Genomic DNA, 17,831 nt, shown 5'->3' on the forward strand with positions numbered 1-17,831 from the left:
TACAAAAAAAAAAAAAAAAACTAAAAAAAAAAAAAAAAAAAAAAAAATCAGAAAAGCAAGTAGGATGCTTTTACAGCTCGCCCCAAAAGACCAAAACTACGATTGTCTAATAAATAAGATTGGGAATGCGGGAAGCCGGTATGGAGGATTTCGATTTCAGAGTCATTTCTAGAGAGTTTCTTGCTGAGGGAGGATGCTAAGTAGAGCTCTGGCAAGTAGATGCGAGTCCCGTTTATCTAGTTTCGGGGTTTTGGTCCCTCCAGAAGGCTGTAGACTTGTCACTCTCTGTTCCCTCAAGCAACTGATAACAGTATCTTCTTTTGCCTTAACTCGTGACAGCATAGACTGTCCTTAGGGTTGTCATAGAACCTCCTCTTTTGTAAACCCGCAGGTGGCCGGGACCATGTTGTTGTGGGCGTAGTGAGCTTAGGGTCCCCGTTGGCAGTGCGGCGTCTGTACCGGGGCTCAGCTGCTCTGCCCTTCTCCTCCCTGCGTGCTGTTTCCTTCCTGCGCCTCTGCAGACCAGTGTGACAGCCCAACGGAGAGTGAGATACAGGGGAAACATTGAGACTTTTCATTCAGATCAGTGTCATAAGAACACTCCTCTCTTGTCCCCATTTCTGAAGCCAGTAGCTGTGTGTGTGTGTGTGTGTGTGTGTGTGATCCCCACACATGGAATTTAGACAGAAAATCCCGTGCCTGAGGCTTCACCACCACTACTGTCTTGGTATATTCTTCGTCCTAGGACTTGAATACCCTGGGTGAATTGGGACAGACTTAAGTTCCCTTGAATCTGTTTAGTGTAGAAAAAAATTTTAACTTTTCTATGAACTTTCACTGTTGAAATACTTGGATTTTTTCTTTTTCTTGTCTAGTGAGCCAGACCGAGGAAGGCTGACTCCGTCCCCAGACATCATTGTTTTATCTGATAATGAGGCTTCCAGTCCCCGTTCCAGCTCCCGGATGGAAGAAAGACTCAAAGCAGCCAACCTAGAGATGTTTAAGGTAAAAAAGAGAGAAAAAAGAAAAGATAATTTCTTTCTTCATTTTTTGCTCCTCCTATGTAAGAGTCCCAGTTCTGTGTTTTTATGGTTTACTTTTTTAATCTAAATAATTACCCATTGATGAAAATTTCTTTTCCCATTGATGAAACTTTTCTTTTTTTTTTTTTTTAAGATTTTATTTATTTATTTGACAGACAGAGATCACAAGTAGGCATAGAGGCAGGCAGAGAGAGAGAGAGGAGGAAGCAGGCTCCCCGCTGAGCAGAGAGCCCGATGCAGGACTCGGTCCCGGGACCCCGAGATCATGACCTGAGCCGAAGGCAGCGGCTCAACCCACTGAGCCACCCAGGTGCCCCTGATGAAACTTTTCAACCTCAAGGGCATGCCCTTTAATTATTTAGATTTTTAGATTTTTTTTTTTTAAGATTTTATTTTATGTTGTTTTTTAAAGATTTATGTATTTTTATTTGAGAGAAGACAAGCTGGGGAAGAAGCAGAGGGAAAGGGAGACTCTCACTCAGACTCCCCCCTGGCTGAGCCCAATGTGGGGCTCGGTCCCCTGACCCAAGCTGAAGTCAAGAGTCGGACATTCAACCAACTGAGCCCCCTAGATGCCCTGAAAGAATTTTTTTTTTTTAAGATTTTATTTATGTGGCAGAGGGAGAGAGCACAAGCGGGGGAAGAGGCAGAGGGAGAAGCAGGCTCCTCCTTACCGAGCAGAGTCCGATGCGGGGCTCCATCCCAAGTCCCCGGGATCATGACCTGAGCCGAAGGCAGACACCCAACCAATTGAGCCCCCCGGGCGCCCTGCCACTGAAGATACTATTTTTAAGTAACCTCTACACCCAACATGGGACTCTAACCTACAACCCCAAGATCAAGAGTCATGCGCTCCACCTACTTACTGAGCTAGCCACGTGCCCCAAGGGCATGCCCTTTGACAGGGAATCACTATAACCAAGTGAAGAATACAGTTTGACAGAGCATATTGAGTATAACTTACCTTTGGAAAACACAAAAACAAAACTTTGTCACATAAACTCTAGGCTAGAACCACCCTATCCTGGTTCTCATAATATGAAGGGATTCCTAAGTGTTTTTGCATATCTAGAAGAAACTTGGCTTTAAAAGATCCAGAAACATTATTTTAAAGGAAAGCAGTGTCTCCCTGTGGCCATTCTTCTGTTTTGCCAGAAGTCTGGTTGATTGCAGTTTATTTGTGGTCTCTTCTCTGACTCTGTGAGCACTTGTGAGCACCTGCTGAATACCAAGCCCTGTGCTGGGCTCCGGGACAGAAAGACGCCCATCCTGGTGCTGCTTCTGCTTGGTCGGGAGACGATTCCAGCCCAGGAGGAAGCCTCATCTTGCAGGAAGGGACTCTGTCTGGGCGCATGCCCCCCTCGCTCACCGCCTCCTGTCTCCTCAGGGGAAAGGCATGGAGGAACGGCAGCAGCTCATCAAGCAGCTGAGAGATGAGCTACGGTTGGAGGAAGCTCGGCTGGTGCTGTTAAAGAAACTGAGGCAGAGCCAGCTACAGAAAGAGAACGTGGTCCAGAAGGTATTATGCCCTAGAAATGCATGTCTGGGTTTGAGAATGGACTTCCCAGGTAGGTTCCATTGGGTGGCCTGTTCTTCTCTGGTCCCATGGGTTTTCGTTTCTAAGAATAGTGGTGGTTTCTGTTTTTGTTTCATCTTAGGCTTTTTTTTTTTTTTTTTTTTTAAGATTTTATTTATTTATTTGACAGAGAGATCACAAGTAGTCAGAGCAGCAGGCAGAGAGAGAGGGAAGCAGACTCTTTGCTAAGCAGAGAGCCTGATGCGGGGCTCGATCCCAGGACCCTGAGATCATGACCTGAGCCAAAGCAGAGGCTTAACCCACTGAGCCACCCAGGCGCCCATCTTTATCTTAGGCTTTAATCAAGAAAACCTTGATTCCATTTTTCTCAGTTTTCCTTCTGGTCAACAGAGGCTTCACCCCAAAAAGGAATTTTGAAAGTCTGGGAGTGTGCCGGGCTTGTACTCTGTCTCTGGTGTTTTCTCCCCTCAGACCCCAGTCGTGCAGAATGCCGCATCCATTGTTCAGCCGGCTCCTGCCCACGGGGGACAGCAGGGCCTGTCCAAGCTCCCCTCCCGGCCCGGAGCCCAAGGGGTTGAACCACAGAGTCTGAGAACATTACAGGTATGTGACCCACCTTGGCGTCTTTGTGTTGGAGAGCCCTGTGTCTCCCATCTCTGGTTTGGGACTTTGGTGACAATTATAGAAGAACCTGGCTGGGGGAGGGGTGCTGTCACCCACGATCCTGGGTCCCCCTGGCATGACTTGCTGTGTGGTGCTAGGCGGTGTAGTAATCCCCACCGTCCATCTGGACATTTCTAGCTCTGCCCCTTTCCATCTAGCTTCTACCAAGAAAAACCAGGGAATTCCTGCTGCTGATCAAGATTTACACTGATGATGCATTTATTCAGTAGAACGTTAGACAAAGTTACCAAGTCTGCATTTCCACTCAGCTGGGCATTACAGTGTTACCTCATTAGCATTTTGGTGGGGCATTTTACCAGCTATGACTACTTCTTTTCCTCTTTCCCCCTCAGGGTCACAGTGTCATCCGCTCGGCGGCCAATACCGCCCTCCCACACATGCTGATGTCTCAGCGTGTTATCGCACCAAACCCTGCCCAGCTACAGGGCCAGCGGGGCCCACCCAAGCCTGGCCTTGTGCGCACCACAACACCCAGCATGAACCCTGCCATCAACTACCAGCCGGTAAGAGAGCCCTGGTGGGGAGGCAGGGAAGTCTTTGATCACTTTCCCTGTTAGGACCATAGCGTTGAAGGTTTGGACGCAGAGAAGATGTAGGACAACCCAGGCAGTTCTGGTGGAGTTCGGATGGACAGCAGTCCTGACGAGAGTACTGGCCGGGGGAGCCCCTGAGGACAGGAGTGGGCAAGGCGGGTGGCGTAGTGAGTAGCGGCGAGTCAGCCTGCCTAGAAGGAAGCAGGGGCCTGGGGGAGAGGTCGCAGGACAGAGGACAGAGGGCACCCCCGTTTTCCTCTGAGCTGCTATCCTCGCCGCTGCCGTCCTCTGCGGTGTGCCGGAAATCTTTGTCCTTGAGGTCGGACACCTCCTGGCTTTTCCTGAGCTCGGGGCGAGCTTGGCAGTGCAGGCGGGGCTCAGAGAGTGTGTTCTGCCATGAAGGCAAGACTTGGTCCTTGCTCGCACATGCCGTCACTGACCGCTGCGCTCCCTGCGTTCCAGCAGTCGAGTTCTTCTGTTCCCTGCCAGCGCACAGCATCCTCCGCCATCTACATGAACCTTGCCTCCCACATCCAGCCAGGGACCGTGAACAGAGTGTCCTCACCACTTCCCAGCCCTAGCGCCATGACTGACGCCGCCAACTCCCAGGCCGCAGCCAAGCTGGCGCTCCGCAAACAGCTAGAGAAGACCCTCCTGGAGATCCCGCCCCCGAAGCCCCCCGCTCCCCTGCTCCACTTCCTGCCTAGTGCAGCCAACAGCGAGTTCATCTACATGGTGGGCTTGGAAGAGGTCGTACAGAGCGTCATCGACAGCCAAGGTGAGGCCGCCAGGCCTGACGGACATGGGCCGAGGCTCGCGGGGGACCGTCTGCCTCCAAGTGACCTCTCCTCCTCTTGCCGCACTCCCTCCGTTGTTCAGAGGCTGTTCAGGAACAACACAGCAGAAATGCTTTTCATGGGTCTGCATAGCTTAGGCTTCGTATTTTTACTGTATTTTGTGTATTTTTGCAGTTCATTGTTTAGTTTTCTTTCTTTTTTTTTTTTTTAAGATTTTATTTATTTATTTGACAGAGAGAAATCACAAGTAGATGGAGAGGCAGGCAGAGAGAGAGAGAGGGAAGCAGGCTCCCCGCTGAGCAGAGAGCCCGATGCGGGACTCGATCCAGGACTCTGAGATCATGACCTGAGCCGAAGGCAGCGGCTTAACCCACTGAGCCACCCAGGCGCCCCCATTGTTTAGTTTTCAATGGTGCCTGGCACCGTGGGTGCATTTCCGATGGCTGGAGCACTTGCTGTTCACGTCTGTGTGCGGGTGGCACTGTGCTACGTTGTCGTGCCCTGTCCCTGCCATTTGAGGACTCAGAGTTGAGAAAGTAGGACTTCTGGAGGACGTGGGCGGTCCTAGTCGTGGCTGGACCGGGCTGGGATATATTAACACTAACAAGTTACCACGCCTGAATTTCCAAACTCGTGGTCTTAGGGGGGAATACGTGACGGTAGGGGCGAGTGCCTGAGGGACTCAGTCCTGACTCGCAGCAGATCTCGGAGGGAGCGATTCGGACACTGATGGCTAAAAATTGTGAACTTCTGGGCCAGGGCTGAGTGCGGTCTGACGTAGAAAGACGCTGTGGAGCAGAAGTGTTGGCGGAGTCGGACGGAGTCCGGTGGAACAAAACAGGTTTCCGTCTCGCTGGTCGAGGAAGTCAGGGCACGTGGGTTCTCGGGCGGCTTGGCCGTGAGCGGCCACACTTGGACTCGTCTCTAAACAGGGTGCTGTGCGCCGAATTCCCTGAGGTGGTGTTGTGACAGTCAAATAAAATGAAACTATTTTCTAAATTGTAGAGTCTCCTTACTTAAGAAGAATAACCTTCTGAAAAATTGGTTGGAAGAGGAATCGGGGTGGGAAGCGCGAGCGCCTCATTGTTCTTCTCATTGGCGTCTAGGCAAGAGCTGCGCTTCGCTCCTGCGGGTCGAACCCTTTGTCTGCGCCCAGTGCCGCACAGACTTCACCCCGCACTGGAAGCAGGAGAAGAACGGGAAGATCCTGTGTGAGCAGTGCATGACCTCCAACCAGAAGAAGGCTCTGAAGGCCGAGCACACCAACCGGCTGAAAAACGCGTTTGTTAAAGCCCTACAGCAGGAACAGGTAAGATCGCGCACTCGGCAGCCCCTGCTCCGGTGGGACTTTCCCAAGAGGTAGTTCATTCTGGTTCAGCAGGGTTGTCTGTGACCCCCCCCAGTCCCTGATGACCTGGACTCTGGCAGCTTGAGGCCCGGGTTCCCGGTTTCTCTCCTTGCTGTTCTGTCTTCCCCTTTCCACTTGATTGTCTCTGGTCGGGCAGGAGTGTAACAACAGTGTGGTCCATTGTGGGGAGGGGCAGGCGGCTGAGACGTGGGTTTCCCTCCCTAGTGGGGCCGAAGAAGCCCCTCCATTCACACAATCTTATTTCCTCCTCAAAGAAATGGGTTTTGGTGGGACTCATGTTGGCTGCAGTAGGCAGGAAGTGGAGCAGGGGAGCGGGGGGCTTCCGGGGTGGGACCTCCAGGAGGGTCTTCTCCAGCTGTTTGCGGAGCGGCAGCTTGGCTGCGGCCAAGGGTTCTCCTGAACCTCTTGGACAGACAGAATCTCTACAATCGTGGTTGGCAAGGGAATGACAGTGGGGAGAGGGGACTGTGACGCGGCCCGGGGAAGAGGAGTGGTGCGGAGTGAGTGCACGGGCCCCTGTGGCCTGAATGTGTTGAGAGGCTTGGACCCTTCTCCTCTCTCCCGTCTCCATCCCACCACTCATCAGACCCCTTTGGGTAGCATCATGGATCTTCTGGAAAATGGGTAGACAAGAGTCAAAACTAAAACCTCCGTAACCTGGTCGTGGCTCATCGGTTGAGTCTGCTGGTTGCCACCGCCCAGACCTCTCCTGCCCAATCCTGAGCACCAGCTTTCCCAGACAGACGGCTCCCCTCATCGGCAAAGCCACGTTGGCTGCTTGTGGCCAGAGACATTGGTGCACTTCCCCCACCCAACTCTTGGCCTGTTCCATCTCCCTCCTGCTCGCTGGCAGCCTTAGAGATAAGAAGACTTCTAGGTTTTGTGGGTAGGACACGGAGTGCTGTCCTGCCAAGCTGATCCAATGACTCCCGACAGGAAATTGAGCAGCGACTCCAGCAGCAGGCAGCCCTCTCCCCCACGGCGGCTCCCGCCGTGTCCAGTGTCAGCAAACAAGACACCATCATGAGACATCATACGCTTCGGCAGGTGAGCGCCTCTAGGAGGGCTTTTCAGCCGCTGACCCCATCTTGTCTTTCTTCGGTGGGAAGTCCTTCTGCTCTTCTGTACCCCACACCCTTCCCTCCCTGCTTACCCTTTCCGTGGCGGCCACGTTGTCATCCCCACCCCACCCCCCCGTCCGCTGTCCGTTGCAGGCCCCACAGCCCCAGAGCAGCCTGCAGCGTGGAATCCCCACCTCTGCCCGGTCCATGCTCTCCAACTTTGCACAGGCGCCCCAGCTCTCCGTGCCGGGCGGCCTCCTCGGGATGCCAGGTAAGAAGGGCTGGGCTGGCTTGGCTGCAGCTCTCTGGGAACAGAGTCTCTCCTGTTCCTGCTCTCTCTCGAGGCCCGCCTCACTCTTCCTGATGGCAAGGGTTGGCTAAATTCATAACACATTCAGGGCACAGCACACTGGGGTTTTGGTGGTGAAGACGCCACAGTCGCTGCCGCTATCGGTTCACTGTGTGGCACACCCTGTTGGCAGGCGTGCGGCTGCTGATCTCTGGGCGAGAAGCGCGGGGTGCTCCCTGGACGGCAGGGGGTGCTTCCTCACAGCTGGCCCCCCCAAACCCAGAGCAGAGTCCATGAGTGTGTCTCTTTGCCTTGGTTAATTAGTCCCGTCTCACCACTGTTTCCTCTGACTCTCCCATCCTGTCGAGACTGTGCTTATTGTAGTCCTGCTAGGACTGAAGTGTCGAGAACACCTCATTTCCTAAAGATGGCGTGCGGGGGGGCAGTTGGCCACTGACCTGAAACTTGCCAGAGTTTGGACAGGGGCAGACGGCTTCCGCTGCTTCCTCCCCGGCCCCAGCTCCGTGCCCCAGAAGGTGCTGCCTCCTCTTCTAATGCCCCCCCCCCCCGCCGGCTTCTGTCTTCCGGGTCCAGGTGTCAACATCGCATACTTGAACACCGGCATCGGAGGACACAAAGCTCCCAGTTTGGCGGACCGACAGCGGGAGTACCTTTTAGACATGATCCCTCCCCGGTCCATAGCGCAGTCCATCAGCGGGCAGAAATAACGCCTGTCCACGCGCACTGCCCCAGCCTCGAACCCTCTACCCCTCCTCTCCCATTGCCCCCAACTTCCGTCGCATGCAGTGCCTGTACTGGTGCCTACCATACACGGAAAACAAAACCGAGAAACAGAAGACAGACCTAGAAATCAACAGGAAGACCCGCGCCCGCCCCGCCCCCACTGCTGCGACCCTGCTGTCTTCTCTCCTGTCCCCGTTCACAGGGAGGTGCTCCTCACCTCTGGTGAAGGTCAGGGGGGGGCCTGGGGAGCCATCGAAGCCCTCTGACGTGTGTTTCTAAAGCTTTTATGCTATGATTATTGTCATTTTTAATGATGATGTGTCTCCTCCCTTTGTTCAGTGGACGGTTAAACCTTTTTATTTTCCCTCAGTATTTTCTTTTTCCCTTTACTTTTGCCTTTTTTTTTAAGCACAGATGACAGTCAGATAAGTGACAGGAGCACTGCAGGGGCTCCCCCGGGGGTTATGACTGGGGGTGTTGGGAGCAGAAGTTTGTAATGCACTTAACGGGGGGGGGGGGGCTCAAACAGAGGACATCAGCCTTGGGTGTCTCTGGTCTGGACAGTCTGGGAAGCAGTGTTCGTGCTGAAGTCGGGCTCTAAGAATGAGGGGAAAGAGCCTGGAGGGAAAAGCTTTAACCCACAGAGAAGGGGACGAGGGACATGAGGACAAGTGGTGTTCAGCCAAGAGGGACGGAGGCTGGTCTTGGCCTCCTGGATGCTCTCCTGGTCCCAGTGGAGACGGAAGTCTGCCAACTAGCCCAAAATTATTTCATCTTACTTTCTTTGTAAAATTCTGCCCCTCCCCCGTGCCACATATTTACTCCTGATCTGCTCCTGGCAAGAGGGAAGCGCAGCCCTGGCTCTTATGTGGCTGTTCCAGCCCAGCTTAGCCGGGGTCCTAGGAGTTGGGCTGGGCATTCCGAGTGAGACCGAGGAGTCTGGGGGTGGGCCGGGAGGGCTTCCTCTCCTAGCCGGGGAGACTCCGTCCATCTTGCCCTCCCAGGGCCAGGAGGAGAGGGCAGGGAGGAGGCCGGAGCAGCCTCCCACAGCAGGTACAGCAGTAACTGCTCGGAGCCGGACCCTCTGGTTGCCAGCTCTGGACCTCTGTGCCGAGTAGCTGTTGGCTCCCCCCCAAGCCCACCCCCCAGAACTCTAGTAAGTTTCCTTTTGTGTTTTCAGCTTTTTCTTTAAGTGCTACTAATGTAGAGAATGAACTGAATTGTGCAATGTTGCTGTTCTGGGGTCGGGGGAGGTTAGCAACCCATCTGCCCACACCCTGGGGGCGGGGGGGCAGGGACCAGGCTGGTTTGGAGGTAAGGGAAGCCCCTTGGAGGCTGGGGTTTCCGCTCTCGCTCTCCGGTAAAGCTCACTCACCTGCCTCTGCAGCTCTAGAAGCTGCCTGGGTGCGGGGTGGGGAGGGAAGGGTTACCCGGAGCAGCAAGGTGGGAAGACCGGAGTGGGGCATTTTGCCCTTGAAAGCCGCCTGGAAAAATTCCCCCGTTTTTATTTTAAGAAATAAAATAATTTTTTTAGAGTAAGAAGGCACTTTTAAAATTAACACACACACAGACTGCACACCTTCCCCATAAAGTTTGGGGGGTGAGGGGTGGAGGAGTTGCTGGAATCCGGCTCGGCACCCCCCCCATACCCCAGAGCCACTGCGGGGTACTCTACTGGCCCTACGGGCCTCCCTGGCTTTTTTCTTTCCTTCCCCCAAATTCATTGAGCACTTAATAAAGGAGCAGAGATACAGCCTGTGTCCCGGCTCCCCCAGTGGTGCAGCAATCTGAAGCTGGACGCTAGGAACATGGTGATGGGGCTGTCCGGAGTTCAGGGGGAATGTTGTCCCTCGGACTGTAAGTGGTGGGGGAGGGAGGGGGGTTAGGAAACTGGGTCTGGGATTATTTTAAATTTATATATATATATATAAAGATATATTCTTACATCTTTTGTTTGCCCTCTGTGCTTCGAAAGCACTGGATAAATTGTTTGGTTTTGCTTTTCTCTCTTCCACGAAATTGGAAGCGCCCCCCACCCCCGCCCACAAGTCATCTCGCCTGGTGGCCTGTCTAGCCTCTTCCGCCCTGCCCGCCGTGACCAAGTGCCATTTCTGTTATGTCTCCCCTCCCCCAGCTCGGAGGTACCAGGTGCCCGAGTCCATCACTTGAGACTCGAAGTGAGGAACAGAGAATGTGCAATACCGTCTGGTTGGGGCCACCCCTGCCCTGCGCTGAGCCTCCTCCCTGGGAGCCAGCACCTCTGAATGCGGTTTGGAAGCAGGACATTTGGACGAGAGGGGGGCGATGGGGAAGGCCAGCCGAGTGCCTGCCCGGGGCCTGAGGCTGCAGGGGAGGACAGGGCAGCCTTCCCTGCTCTGTCCCCTCAGGCTCAGTTGCATAGAGGCTGCTTGTCCAGTCGAATCGTAGAGCTCTGTGACCCTTGCTCAGTCGCTGAGGTTTGATTTCTTACCCCTCCTCCCCATTTTCATGCCCTTCCTTGGGCTTAGTGATGGGGGGAGTTTCCCGTAATCATGGTGAAGTCGTAGCCCTCCACCGCCTCCATCCCTTCTCTAGTTCCTCGTCACTGATCACCTTGTGTCCCTCCGAGTCTCTTGTTGCTCCCCATCGCCAGGCAGGGCCCGTAGACACTACCCCTCCTGCCTGAAGATAGGAAAGACGCCGTGTTCAGAGTTCTCTCCCGGAGCTCTGGAAGCTCAGAGGATGACTAGAGTGAGGACCCCCTGGTTCTTCCGGTCCTCTGCATCCAGAGGCTCCCCAGGTGGCCCTTCGGGGACAGAGGCTTACTCCCGAGATGCCCGAGATGGGTAACTGAGCAGGAAGGCTTGGGTAAAGCTGAGGGACGGAGGTCCTCATTTGTCAATCCTTTTTAATTCTTGATTTTCATTTTCTGTTCTTCTCATTTGACCACAGCATCCGGACTGTCTCATCCCCGGAATGAGTATTTTTCCATATTTTTGGATTTATGTATGGTAGACAGTTTTTTGTTTTTGTTTTTGTTTTTGTTTTTGTTTTTAAAGACACAAAGATAAATGTTTTCCTGCTTTGGTTACCTTTCCTTTCCCCTTTAAAAGGACTTAGCTATAGAGCCGCTTTGTAAAGATGCTTCTTGGTATTTTACTTTTGTCCCTTACCCCAAGCACTCCTTCCTCCTAACCTTCCTCTCCACACCCCACCCCACCCGGCCCTAGGCTCCCCTTGCCCTCCAACAAGACCTTCATTAGCTTATGATACTTGCTGCCGAGATGTTATAACAAGGACTCATTCGTGTATATAAGCTATTTCTTGATCCATTTAAAAGGAATTGTACATTGTGTAGAAAAAAAAAAAAAAAACCTGAAAAAGAGAAAAAAAAGCCCTCGCCATGGATATTGTGAAACTGTGTTATGTCATTTTGTAATGTGCCCGTTTGTGTATGATCCGTGCAAAAGGGTTTCTGGGGAAGGGGCGGGGGTCGGGAGGCAGGGCTGCGGAGGGCGGGGCGGGGAGTGGGCCGGGCCCAGCACACAGACTGGCAGCGGCTCCAGCCCCATCCCTCCTCAGAGATGCCACCTCCCCCACCTCCCAGCCCTGATTTGTGCCTTGCCTCCCCGCCGGGTCACCAGCACTGCCTCGGCAGAGCCCACACCCTCCCCCAACCTGCCCACCCTCCACCCCAGCATTAGGCGGATACTGTGGGAAGTGCTGGGGGTCGGGAGGTAGCCGAGGAATGGGGCAGTTCCTGGGGACATCGAAACCAAGTATTATTATGAATTGTAACTGTATTTGCACTGTTTTTTTTCCCTCTGATTGCATCAGCATATATACAATATACCTATATAACGAAATTCAGTGTCAAGCTTTCTTATGCAGGGGATCTCCCCCACCCCGCCCCCCAAACAACCTAGTTCTGTGGGTCTTTGCGAGTAGGTTATCGAGGGATGATAGAAAGGACTTGAACAAGACCTAAGGAAGCCTCCCCTCCTGAGCCCCGCGCATCTGCTCGCAGTTTCCGGCTTCGTAAATTGGGGTGAGGGGCCACCGTGAAACTCGGGTTCCTGGTCTGGGCCGTAGAGAGTGGGGTGCCACAGCCCGCGGCGTGGGGTGGCAGCACCGGCCGGAAACTGGGGTCGCCCCAGGCTTCCCCATGAACTTGCTGTGTGACCTGTGGTAGTTCATTTGCCGGGGCTCCGTTTCCTCACTTGTGAAGTGACAGGGGAGAGCATCCACCTGGCCTTCTGCTTCCTTCCTCACCTGCCGGGCGACAGCTCTCTGTGCAGCAGGGCCGGGGCCGTGGGTGCAGGTGTGCGGCCGCGCCGGGAGGGCTGCCAGGCCCCTCGCCGGTCCTCTGCTTTTGAGAAGGGGCAGACTGACGTCTAGCCATCAGGGCACCTGGGACAGCTTTGGCCTCAGGCCCGAGACCCCATCGCAGGCAGCCGCAGGGTCGGAGGGGCGCGTGAGTGGTGGTGCCCAGGCTGCTAGTCTAGCCTCGCTGCGCCTTTTGTGAGCTGCGGGGGGGGGGGGGGGGGGCGAGCGCCCCGCCCCCGGGGGGCGGGTGGGCGGGGGGGGGGGGGGGGGGGGGGGCAGAACTTGCCCGTCCTCTTGGTATCCTGTTGGTGACAGTGTAGCAGAGCCCGGTGCACCCCAGTTCTGGCTCCTTCAGAGCTCCCATGAGTCCTTGCGGGCGGCTCCTCACGGCCGGGGCTGGGGCTCCCACCCTGTAGGCTCCTGGCCTGGGAAGCCTGGAGAGGATCTGGGGAGGTGGCGTAGGCCTGGGGAAGGTGGGGGGAGCAGGGTTGGGGCGGGGAGCAGGGCTGGGGCGGGAAGGGCCTCTCTGAATGCGGGTGGGGGGGCAAGACCCTTTTGCACAGGCTCTAAGTTTCCTTTTTTTTTTTTTTTAAACTCATTCTGATTTTCTGCATTGTGTTTGGAAATTAAAATGAAAAAACTAAGACCAACAGAAACTGGTTTTCAAAAAGGCAAATACACTCCCATCTGTTTCAGATGCTGCTGAGCGTTTCAGCAGCAACAGATTCAAATAATAAGCTAATTTTTGGAGAAAGGATTAAAAGAAAAAAAACTTTGTAATATTTATCACTTGCAAGCTATGTTTAATAAAGAAAGGAATGGTTTCTAAACTTTTCCTGTGGCTCGTGCTTTAGTCATGGCTGGCTTGGGGCGGCAGTTTGGTGGGGGAGCTCCAGGGGTGATTGGGGTAGCATGGGGCAGCTCTGGGGTGCCCGCTTTCCTTCCACTGCAGTGGTCCCAGGAAGCCCTTGCTCATCCACTGTCATGGATCCTGTGTTCCAGAAGCCAGTGGCCTGCCGTCTGAGGGCCCAACGGTACCTCGCAGGAGGCTGTGTCCCAGCTGTCCTTGGCCTGCCAGTCCTACTGCTCTGGTCTCTCCGGGTTGCAGAGCCCTCTGTAACGTGCTGGTCTCCCGTGGTGGCGGCCGTCCCCTCATCCGCACACGGCGTCCCCCCAAGTTCTCCTTCCAACCCAGAACATTAACCTGATGCTAATTTATTTTTTCCGTATGCTTTTTTTATGTCCCAACAAAACACTTAAGTCAGGTCCACCCAGTAGGTGGGATGTTGAAAGTTTGGGTTGTTGTTTTTACCTGTGCACTTTCTACATTTAAAACCGGTTAATTAACATACCCTGCGTTACTAGTTGCAGAAGTAGCTTCAGTGATTCGTCACTGGACGACACCCAGTGCCCTTTCCATCACGGGCGCGCCCCCTTCCCGCCTCCGCCCCGCGGCCTGCGGCTGGTCCCTACAGCTCAGTGTCTCCTGGTTTGTCTCCGTCTGTCCTTCGTCTTAACTTCCCCTCTGATCCTCGGTTTTGTTTCTCAAATCCCACATCCTGCTAACACGCGAAGAACAGTAGTCGGTCAAGAGCTGGGCAGAAGCCACGGACAGACGTCCCTCCGGAGAACAGTACAAGTGGCCAGCAGACCCGTGAGAAAACGCTCCTCGCGGGCGGCGGCCGAACCGGTCCACGCGGAGAGCCCGCCGCGCGCTCAGGGCGGCCGCCGCCACCGAGGCGGGAACCAGGGAAGGCGACGAGGCCGCAGGGGAAGCCCGGAGCCGCTCTTCGCCGCTTGCTCCTCCGTCGCAGGTCTGGGCGGCTGCTGCCCGGTCCCTTCCGCAGGAGCTGCGGGGAGCCAGCCTCGCTGAGGTCTTGTCCCTGGGGCTGGTGTCATTCCGCAGGAGCACAGAGGGTGGCAGGGTTTAGGTCCCTTAAACCCTGGGCTCCCCTCCCTCCCTGGGGGACTCTGGCCTCAGGGTGGGCGGGGGGGGGGGGGGGGGGGGGGGGGGGCTGTCCACGGCCTCTCCACGGTCTCCTTGAGGGAGTCGCAGCCCCCTCAACCCGCGCCCTAGCTGCTGTCTCCTCCCAAAAATAGAAACCAAACGGGGAGGAAAGCTCTGCCCCGGCCCCCCGCAGAGGCCCCGGTGCTGCGGATCTGGAGAGGGAGACGCTGGTCGCTCAGAGAAGCAGCTGCCCTCAGCTCCGATGTTCCGGACGCTCGCTCGTGATGTTGGGACAAAGGGGCAGGGAGCCCCCCGCCACCTGCCCACTCGAGACTCAGAGGAGAGCGGGCTGCTGTCCCTGCATCAGAGCGCAGCCGGGCCACGACGAGACCGATCCCACACGAGGGGTCCTGGCCGTGCGGTAGAGGCGGTGGCAGAGACCCTTGCCCGGCTCCCCCCTGGGCCAGACCCCTGAGGCTGTATGTCTTGGGGTAGGGTCCTGTCTGGCTCAGGAGCAGGAGCGTCTCCCGGGTGGGGTGCGGAGGCAGGCGCCATGCGGTCGGGATGCCCCCCCAGCCCGGCCTGGTTTGCGCTGAGCTACTTTGCGCGGGAGAATGACTCTGCTTCCTGAAGAGGGAGAACAGAGACCGGCCCTTCTCCCTACCTTCAGGCCTGCGCTTCCCCGGACAGAAGCTGAGGGACTTCTGGTTCTTTCCTGACTCCGGCGTGATGGGGGCAGACGAGGCATTCTCGGGGGTGGGGGGAACCCGCGGGGAGCCCACTTGCAGGGCCTAGGCCAAGGGCGGCTGCCCCGGTCAGGCCTCAGCCCCAGGCCTGAGGCACGTTGCTTTCCCACCACTTGCTTCCTGCACATCCCTCCCCTGCGGGACAGAGGAGTTCAGCCTTCTCTCTCCGGAGCCCCCCTCAGGGGTCCCCAGCTCGGTGGGAGGCAGGAGCACTCTTGGGAGCCCTATGTGCGGAGGAGGCGGTCCAGATGGGAAGCACCAGCCGGGACATGCCTGGGGCCTCCCTCTCCTTTGCTGGCTCCCTGTGGGCCGAGGGTGCAGGCTGGCAGCCCCCCCCCCCCCCGCCCGACACCGTCCTCTGCCTGGGGGTTGCCCAGTGCCCTCTGCCCTCTGCCCCCAGCCCTGCTCTCCCACTCTGGGAGGGGACAGTCAGCTCCTCCTCTCAACTCTGTGGCCCCTGGTGCCACTGGATGCAGACGGACTCTCTGCAGCTTTGCAAGCACCGAGGGCAGCGGAGCAGCGAGGCCTGTGGGGGCTCCAGCACAACCCCGGACAGCACCCAGCGCCGGACTCCGCGGACACAGTGCCTGCCGTCAGTGGGCCAGGTGGAGGCAAAGCCCAGCCCTTCCGCCTCCCTGAAGACCCAAATTCGTGGGTCCTGTGGGAGGGCCCACTCCACTGCACCTGCCACCCTCCCACCGCACCCCTCCTCATGCAAGGGGACAGCGGGCTGCTGGGACTGTCCCCCTGCACAGCCGGCTCTGCAGGGACCAGGACATGGGAAGGCAGTGCGGCTTTCTGGCCTGGAAAGCTCAGTGCCTGGGGAAGGACACGGAGCAGGGTGCCAGGGGGCAGAAGAAGGGTCGGGGCGAGGCCGAGAACGGCTGCAAGGCCATGAGGAGACACAAGGGGGCCACAGACCCAGAAACCCAGAAAGGGCCCAGACAGGTCTGAGGCCTGTGAGGACTGGAAGGGATGTGCCCTGTGCCACCAGGCCCAGAGGTGGCCAGGGATTCCTGTCCCCCACCCACGCCCCACCTGGCACAGGCCCGAGGTTCAGCACATGGTCAAGGACGCTGTGGTTGGGGGCAAGGGGAGTGGTAGAGATGGACAGGGCAGTCGGCAGCAGTCCCCTTGGGGCAGAGCGTGGCTCTGGGTCCCCTGTCACAGCCAGGCGGCCGCTGGCCTGGTTGGAGCCTGCGCTGTTATCAGCCGCAATGGTTGATGGCCTTGGTCACCGCTGAAGCCTCACCAGCGTCCCTGTGCGAGGGAAAGCCACATCCGCTGGGGCCTCCTTCTTGCCGAGTCCCCTGTCCCGGTTAGTGGGCCCTAAGGAGGGGACTGTCTCTCTCCGAGGCCACTAACCTGTCCAGGGCCAGGCCCTGCCTGCTCTGTGTGGGCCCTGCTTCAGTGGAGCCGCGGGATCGGAGCTGCGCACTTGCTGGGACTTCGTGAGGGCTTCAGAGGGAGGCGGTGTGTTTGGTGGAGGTAGGCCTGCGTGCCCGCGGTGTCAAAGGCACCCACTTTGGGCACAGGAACCTGGGGCACCTGTTGTCATGGCCCAACTAAATGTTATTCCCAAGACTCAGCACCTTCCCACTCTTCAACCAGACCAGCTGGAGCTTGGGGACGACCTAGGCCACACCGGTGACCATGGCGCTGCTGCCCGGAGGCCTGAACAAGGACTGTGGCCACCAGACAAGCAGGTGGGGTTAGGGGAGTGGAGGGGAGGGTGGTGCTGGCTGATGGGTAGGTGGCCCTGTGAGGCCCTGTGTCCTGGCCCCTCCTACCTGTCCCTCTCCCCATGCAGGTTCCCACTGGGGGAGACCAAGCCCAGGGCCCTCCCAGGCCGGCCTGGGGACTTGCCAGTGGGAACCCTGTGCCAGGTGCCGGTCACGGGGGCCCAGCCAATTAGCAGCACAGCGTAGACTCCCCTGTGCCAGACACTTTGGAAATCACGAGGTTCCAGGCGCTTAGGACCTGCATGCCCGCCCCCCTCTGATGGAGCAGCCGTCCACAGGGAGGCCCGTGGTCAGGGCCAGGAGAGGACCGAGGGCTGGAGACTCTGATGGCCGGGGCAGGACAGCTGTGTACTCCGCGGCTCCAGGAAACGTGTGGCCACAGGTGGCCGGTAGCGGTGCACACCCTGGCCCCATCGTCTGACGCACGGTGGGCACTGGATTCTGAGGCCCAGACAGGATCTCGGGCTCCTGCGGCAGCCGTGAGGATCCTGCTATGAGGGGAACAGCAAGCTGGAGGGGGGGAACAGAGCTGCCCTGCTCTGTGCCCAGGACAACGTTCTGCCCAGTCCTCAGGTGAGTAGGCCTCAGAGCGGGGCTGGGCAGCTTCTGCTTCATTCCCGGTTCTCGGAGAAAGAAGATGACTCGCCCAGGTGCTGTGCCGGGAGACCCCAGGGCTAAGGTTCGAGGAGAAGGAGGGGGCGGCTGGGCGTGGCAGGAGACCCTCCCCCAGAAAGCAAGCCAGACCCTCCTGAGAACTTGGTGATGTCCCAGCTGCTCAGGAGGGGGTAGAAATGTGTTTGAAATTCACTGCTGTTTGGCGTTAAACCAAGTCTTCCTTTATGCCACAGTCTCCTGTTTCACTAGGTGACTTGTCCAATCAGTGGGGGCTGCCATGTGCCTCGTCCTCACCCGGAGCCTGGCTACAAACTGTCCCCTACCCGTCACCCCATTCTAATGTTGCACTTTGTATCTTATGCAACTTTGTAGCCTATCTTAAACCCTTTCTTAATGTCCTTTTTTTTTTTTTTTTTTT

The 17,831-nt window shown here is 56.6% G+C and overlaps 2 protein-coding genes across 6 annotated transcripts in view; both read left to right on the plus strand.

The window, feature by feature from the left end:
• The window catches only part of GATAD2B (GATA zinc finger domain containing 2B), an 82,931-nt gene extending 74,505 nt beyond the window's left edge, over positions 1-8,426 (plus strand). For 3 of the 5 annotated variants that reach the window (XM_059413901.1, XM_059413900.1, XM_059413898.1), the window contains exons 3-11: positions 876-1,005; positions 2,431-2,562; positions 3,052-3,183; positions 3,597-3,767; positions 4,260-4,575; positions 5,701-5,903; positions 6,900-7,010; positions 7,178-7,295; positions 7,908-8,426. In XM_059413901.1, the coding sequence (XP_059269884.1) occupies positions 876-1,005; positions 2,431-2,562; positions 3,052-3,183; positions 3,597-3,767; positions 4,260-4,575; positions 5,701-5,903; positions 6,900-7,010; positions 7,178-7,295; positions 7,908-8,041 (1,447 nt within the window). In that variant the 3' untranslated portion in view covers positions 8,042-8,426. The remainder of the gene's footprint in view (positions 1-875; positions 1,006-2,430; positions 2,563-3,051; positions 3,184-3,596; positions 3,768-4,259; positions 4,576-5,700; positions 5,904-6,899; positions 7,011-7,177; positions 7,296-7,907) is intronic. The other 2 variants (XM_059413902.1, XM_059413899.1) reach the window with 2 other exon arrangements.
• Positions 8,427-12,877: 4,451 nt separating this feature from the next.
• On the plus strand, positions 12,878-16,427 carry LOC132025953 (uncharacterized). The gene is made up of 2 exons (XM_059413903.1): positions 12,878-14,236; positions 14,463-16,427. Exon 2 carries the CDS (start codon positions 15,305-15,307, stop codon positions 16,298-16,300), a length of 996 nt encoding a protein of 331 aa, XP_059269886.1. The 5' UTR covers positions 12,878-14,236; positions 14,463-15,304; the 3' UTR covers positions 16,301-16,427.
• Positions 16,428-17,831: the final 1,404 nt, after the last annotated feature.

Source organism: Mustela nigripes, chromosome 10 (genome assembly GCF_022355385.1).
Source record: "Mustela nigripes isolate SB6536 chromosome 10, MUSNIG.SB6536, whole genome shotgun sequence".
Taxonomy (NCBI): domain Eukaryota; kingdom Metazoa; phylum Chordata; class Mammalia; order Carnivora; family Mustelidae; genus Mustela; species Mustela nigripes.